Source organism: Haliotis asinina, chromosome 5, assembly GCF_037392515.1.
Source record: "Haliotis asinina isolate JCU_RB_2024 chromosome 5, JCU_Hal_asi_v2, whole genome shotgun sequence".
Taxonomy (NCBI): Eukaryota; Metazoa; Mollusca; class Gastropoda; order Lepetellida; family Haliotidae; genus Haliotis; species Haliotis asinina.
Window position 1 is genome coordinate 5,090,401 of NC_090284.1, and position 6,834 is coordinate 5,097,234.

Genomic DNA, 6,834 nt, shown 5'->3' on the forward strand with positions numbered 1-6,834 from the left:
ACCCCACCATAGAAGTTCCCTGTAAGCACATTCTGAATGGCAGTAAAATTACATTACAAACAACAATTTCGTCCAATATATATATATATCCCTATGTACAATTTTTAGCTTATAAATCATGACACATATGACTGACCATCAAACAAGCAAGAGTTTATATTTCTTGGTTTATGGACGTTTCTTGGGAATTTTCCTTGTGTGTAATAAAATGTTTCCTTGACAGCAGCATACGTTCAGTCAATCTTGCCAAAGACTGTTCAACAAATATCTACAGTAAACAACATGTTGCAGTGAACAGGTATTGCATTTAAAAACTGATGCATTTGTGATGATCTTTTTCACCTTTCACCAATCTAGTGTGCATCTCTTGTAGTCAATGTCCCCATTTACATAAAAAGTATTTGGTTCACAAATGCCAACAAAACATCATTTCTTGGCATCTCTGAACATCTCTGAAAAATTGTGGCTAGGGACACAGATGCGCCCGCTGCAAAAGGAAACACTAGGAAACCTTCCCCTACACTGTGTGTGCTGTGGTGATTATTTTCAACTAAACAAGTTCAATACACATCTATGCAACTATGAAGTGCACACTTCTTGAGTCCCAGTGAAAAGCATGAACAAGCCAATCAATTCTGTACGCAGCTTTTTGTGGAGAAGTGGATAGACTTCATCTCCTATAACACTATATTCAACAAAATATTCTAAGTTCAAGTGGCATTAAAACTGGAAAAATAAATAAAATACAATATCAAAATATGAGATGCACACCTTTAGAGTCCCTATGACAGTGTTCACAATGGTGTTTCAGAGTAACAGGACACTGGGTCCTGTAAGTTTTAGATGTCTGTCTGACCCACTGAAAATTCACAGGACCCACAGAATAAAGTTAAACAAACATTTCAGATTTGACATTTCTTATAATTGGCATTGAAATTATGAACATTATATGATAACAAACCTAACAAACCTGAAGAACAGCAAACAAGTGTCACATGCCGCATATAACAACCTCACACAAAGACACTGTGAAATATTCAGTCAAACACTGGGGCTGGCGGGTCAGATGCTATTCGTGAACACTGTTATGAAGTACATGTGTTACCTAAATGAATTCCATAAAGTTCTTGAGGAGAAGTGGATAACATACACCCCCTTTAAATGGAACGAAAGTTCAGACATCAGTAAAAGAGACAAAATTAAGAAACTGCATAAAAAATTATGACATGCACACTTTTACAGTCCCTACAAAAGACACATAGAAATTCATTCAATTCTGTTGGGCAATTTCTGTGGAGAAGTGGATAGACTTCATCCCCTATTACACTATCATTGAAAGAGAAATATAGCAAAATGCATTAAGTTCAAAGGTCTCTAAACCCAATGAAATACAAAAACAAAATATGAGATGCACAAAATTAGAGTACCTAGAAAGCCCATGTTTAAGTTCATTGAATTCCACAGAGCGTTTTTGGTGAAGTGAATAGAGTACAGTCGCAGTCCCGTATGGACACACGGACATAGAGGGTAACCCTATATACCCTCCGCCATAAATGGCAGGGGCATAAATTATCTATCCATTCACAGTAAAACTCTATAATCCATTCAAAATAAAACTCTTGCTTCAACAACATACTGCAGTTTCAGAGCAAATAATGTATGAGGTCTGGGTAGAGTGCTCTTAAAATATTGTACCACAAGACAGATAGACTTCCTATGATTGGGACTTCCTATTCTCATTTACAACTCCCTTGATCATTCCTTCAAAACTATCACAAATACACATTTCATCTTTGTGTGTTACTTACACCATTAATGCTGTGTTTTTGTTCTACTGGACACATGTATTCCTTTAAAATGTCTCTCCATATAAAATAACCATGCACATATTGGGAAACTATTTTGTAAAAACAATTCTAGAGTTCCCAAATCAAGTTCACATTCTCTTTCAGCAGCATTTGATCTATGTTGTAAGGAAAGTAGTATTCCATGTTACCATGGCTACTGTGTTTGCATGAAGTTCAACATTGTGGCTAATTGCTAAAACAATCATGATCATTGTTCTGATACACATATATTTCAAAGCATTTGTCATTGCTTTGACTTGCCTGTAAATTTCAGACCTCTTTTCTGCGCCCAGCTTTTTAATTGTTCAGCATTACATGCATTTAGGTTTTTGTAAATCCCACACTAGATTTCCAAGTTGAATTTTTGTAATTTCTTTGATTCACTTATCAACTTGGATACCTCACCTATTAAGTCTTTTGAGTTCAGCATAAAGTGAGTGAAACTTGGGATTATAACAATATTCTTCACAGCAGTCAGGTGTTTTATGGACTACCACCATCATGACTCTGTGCGAGAATCTATACTGCTGTCATCTGCATCCTGGAAATAAGCAGCCTTTCCATTGGCAACATGCCTGTGACTTGATTTCACACCAGCCAGTTGCTGTAAACCCTCGGATGATGAAAAACTCATCACTTTTTTTAAATCCCCTGATATTTTGTGCTTGTTCTGTTTATACTTGGCATAAATGTAGAGCATTCCTCCTGATAGGTTCATCGAGATGCCAACTAATGTTGATAGGTTATGACTGACGCCTCCAAAGGTGAACAGGCCAAGGATTGTCTGCACCATGGCCTTAAGACCCCCTACAACACTGGTTGTGAGGGCCGAGGTGAGGCCTGTACACAGGAACAGCGCATAGTTGAGCAGGCACCCAGAAGCCACAGCCACCAGAAGCACCACGTAGAACAGCGGCTGGTTGAATTGGTCATACTCTGGCAGAGAAGACAGCTCCCCGTTTACAATGCAGGCGATGATGAGGAAGGGTAGGGTGTTGAAGCTGTTGAGCTGCAGCGTGTCCACGGTCGACTGCTCCTTCTCGGAATATTTCTGTACCAGCAACAGGTACATGGCTTGTGTGAAGTTGCTGGAGATCCCACACAGGTAGCCATTCAGGTGGAAGAACAGGTCTCCATAACCTGCAGGGAGAGAAGCAGTGTCAAACATGCAGCTTAACAAACATCCTCAGATTTGAGGCATTTGAACACTTAAGAATACCCATTTTTCTTGTTAATCACACCACAGGCAAACTGTAGCACAAATGCGATTATACAGCACTGAGAAAAAGACCTGTCTTCATGTATGCGAGCAAAGCAAGCAAAAGTTGGCAACGCACGTCCCTCGCTTCGGTTAAAAAAATATTTTTCATGTCAAAATAAAATATCACCACCATCAAAGACACACTCCCATTTCCTCACTACCCCAATATTTAATAATTACTCACGTGAAGTATGTTTTATTCAACATTTTAAGCACAACTTTTAGTACATCAGACCATTCTTCACAGTGAAGAAACAGGCTATTATTCCGTAAAGAATACATAAAGAGTTACCTCCCCTGCTTCATACGCCAGGAGTGTTTTTATTGTAGAATACATGTTACAAAAGATCTAACAATAACGACAACACTTAAGACAAATAAACTCCAACGGGTTCATGATTAAATTAGGCAATATGGTATTTCTTTTTAATTTCTGCTTATTCTTGTTCCTTCCCTCCATTAAACCGGAAGCTGGCAGGGATAATGGAGGCGAGAAAGATCTGAATACCACGAGTGGCGCTTAAAATGTTGAATAAAACATATTTCACTTGAGTAATTATTAAATATGGGTTTGCAAATCTGAGAGCACAACCTAGTGAGGAAATGGGAGAGTGCCTTTGAAGGTGGCAATATTTTATTTTGACATGAAAAATATTTTTGGAACCAAAGCGAGGGAAGTGCGTTGCCATTCTTTGCTCACTTCTCTAGCTGGTCATATTCTCTTCACTGCGTAATCCCATTTGCGCCACACTTTGCCTGTGATCACATGAACAACTATAAGACAACTAACTAAGAAATACAATTTTTAACTTAAACAAAAACATCTAAAATGAATGCAGATCCAGGATGCAAAACATTAACTTCAATGCGGTTCAAAACCCTTGAACCCCTACAATCCATCAATGCAATGTGCAAGTGTGACACAGCCTACCTCGTATTGTGTGTATAAATACTACTGTCTGAAAATGTATAAAAAACACAATACTTTATTTGATGCTTTACAGATTTTTTATGTGAGACTAAGGTCAAAATTATGCTAATTTCTATCCCTCAGGATGTCTGAAACATTAAATGAACCGACAATCGGACCAAGCTCACTGGTGTGAGGTCTTTTACTGGTGAGATACTTCTTTGTAACTGTATGAAGATCTTTCACACAGTAACACAACAGGTCAATCTAAGTAAACTCAATATTATTCATTATACTACTATACATTACAAACCTTAGTAGAGGGATGCCTCAGCTAACCTTTGACCATTTAAACAAGAGGACAGAACAGATTCAAAGAACCAGCCAGCAGGTACTAATTAGGATTCGGCAGTACTTAAAAAGTAGTTTTGGAATTTTTTCTTTGATGGTCAGTGACACCTGGGTTTATTAGACTCAGTATAGCAATGTAACGAATAATACTGAGTCTACATTTACTTCACAACAGATGCATCCCGCAACACCATAGGTTCAAATATCTAATTGCCTGACGCCCGGGACAAGTCAGTTTTCATTGCGATGGTATTTTACTTGTCCTTGGGCAACGAGATAATTTCTGCTTACAGTTTCAAACTGCAAATAAACACACATTTCATTTCATATCTGCTCAAAGTCAAAATGTAACTATTAAATTTCAGAGTGATAATGAAGTTGAGATATCTTTCTTTGCTATTTATTACTTCTCAATAAGTCCACTGAAATATTAACATCAAGTACCATGTTGATTTAATCTTTCACAATTACATTATCATGATCATGTCATCAAATTCAGGGCAAGTGAAGATTAGACAGGACAAGTTACTTTCTTAAACCCCTGAATATAATAAGAAAGGCTTTCTGACGCCCCAGTGTCTTGATTGATAGATACCCTTTCATCCTGCTCTGAACGACGTGCATCACTTTTGATAAATGTTGTACATCACTGGTTTCTCTAGAGTTTTACAGGCCATAGTTACATAGTTGGAAGTTTGTTGAGACAATCAACAAATGAACACGTGTCTGGATCATTGTGGATATGTTCAATGTAGCAACCAAGGGAAGTAATCAGGCTGCACCATCAAAATGTTGCCTGCCTCATGTTATGAACAATTTCATCACTGACACTGGCAAAACACAATTCTTTATGGGAGCGAGAGGAATATTACTATTAACAACCAACTGAAGCATTAACTGATGTTTCAAAGGATGCATTGAAAGAGTGTTGACATATTTACTGATATTATCCATCATGAATTTGATTTTGTTTCTAAGTGGCAAACTCAACTTCTCCATCATTACAGTGACATGTGACCGTACAGTGTATATTCTAATTGGCTGATCAATAAACATGAAAAGATACATTTTAGGGGCTATGGTAATTGATTCACCTGATACAAACAATAGGAGAACACATACATGTATATGTATTTAAGGCCGGAACTTTAGACCAATCAAACTACTGCCATGCATTTGTGTTGGTAAAAGATACCAGCACTGATGCAGCCTGGCCAGAGGGAAATCAATCCCACCTGGATCCATGCTATACTGGCCCGCCCTTTGAATGCAGATAAAGATTTTCTGTGTGACTATATCAAGCTTACACTAACATACATGGAAACCCTATTGAAATTTGATTGATTTGTCATCAGGCAACTGAAATTCCTGATTGAACACAATGCTCTGTGTATGATCTGCTGAGCTAGAGTGAATGACAGCTGCTGCAACTGGTGACGCAGATGGATATACCTTCTCTATGCAAGAAGGCAGGAAGGCAATTTAGGAATAAAACCTTAGTAAGCTACAGTCCTAAGCCTCACATTGAAAAAAGAGATATCAATGATTATAATTCATTATACACAGACGTGGAATGTGATTCGCAACATGATAAGAGGAATTAAACTCACCTGCAACAACGCAGCCCATGGAGAGCATGACAACTGCCACAAGGGTCAGACGGGATGGACAGCCTTTCTTGAGAATTACTATAGCAAGAAACATGGTGGAGATAGGAACACAACGCTTCAACACTCCATACATGGCAATGTTCATGTGGGCCAGTGCTGTAAGTGCAAGCACTGCATTAGCTCCATAAAATACTGCCGGCCAAACAAACTTCTTGGCCCGAGCCAAAGTATATCTGGGTAGGTCAACCACTCCACAAAAACTGAGTGTCTCCAAAAGGATGATTGTGAACATCATCTGCACGACCATGATGAACACTGGAAAGTCAAACTTCATTGATGTCATGAGGGCCTTGTTGATAAATGCTGTGCCTACAGAGCAGGCTCCATAAAACAAGGCTGCCAGCATCCCTTTGGCTGTCGATGACATGCTGGAGATGGGTTCCCCCTTCATCTCAATCACAACATTGTTGTTGCTGGACATGGTGTAGGTATTATTCTGGGATGATGAAGTTTGATGACACTTAAACACCACTAACCATCACACATGCTGAAATAGAAAAATTACATACAGTCAAAGTGAATCATGCTTCATTGGGCACCTTATCATCTGTCTCATGAACATGCATCTCCTCTCAATAACCTTACCCTCTGACAGTCTCAACAATGATCATGATGCTGTTAATCTTCTGTGTAAAAATATGAAGGACAACTATCTTAATGTGCGTACACACATAGTTGTGCTCCAGTGTCAACAGCAGACTTCAGTCAAGGGGGACAAAGCTTGGCTTATTTGTAAATTGTAGAGTTAAGAACTTTGGTAGATCAGATGTCAGTGAAACCAAATCACAACTAAAG

The 6,834-nt window shown here is 38.5% G+C and overlaps 1 protein-coding gene across 1 annotated transcript; it reads right to left on the reverse strand.

Moving 5' to 3' along the window:
* Nucleotides 1-2,346: 2,346 nt before the first annotated feature.
* On the reverse strand, nucleotides 2,347-6,526 carry LOC137283325 (uncharacterized). The gene is made up of 2 exons (XM_067814777.1): nucleotides 5,980-6,526; nucleotides 2,347-2,987 (listed from the first exon to the last, which is right to left on the reverse strand). The coding sequence occupies exons 1-2, from the start codon at nucleotides 6,458-6,460 to the stop codon at nucleotides 2,347-2,349; spliced, it is 1,122 nt and encodes a 373-aa protein (XP_067670878.1). The 5' UTR covers nucleotides 6,461-6,526.
* Between the last annotated feature and the right edge of the window lie 308 nt (nucleotides 6,527-6,834).

What these genes read in the sequence shown, in the direction of transcription:
- LOC137283325 (XM_067814777.1), bottom strand. Translation starts at nt 6,460, where the DNA reads ATGTCCAGCAACAACAATGTTGTGATTGAGATGAAGGGGGAACCCATC. An exon ending in CATGGGCTGCGTTGTTGCAG is followed by an intron (nt 2,988 to 5,979) that starts GTGAGTTTAATT and finishes CTCTCCCTGCAG; the next exon opens with GTTATGGAGACCTGTTCTTC.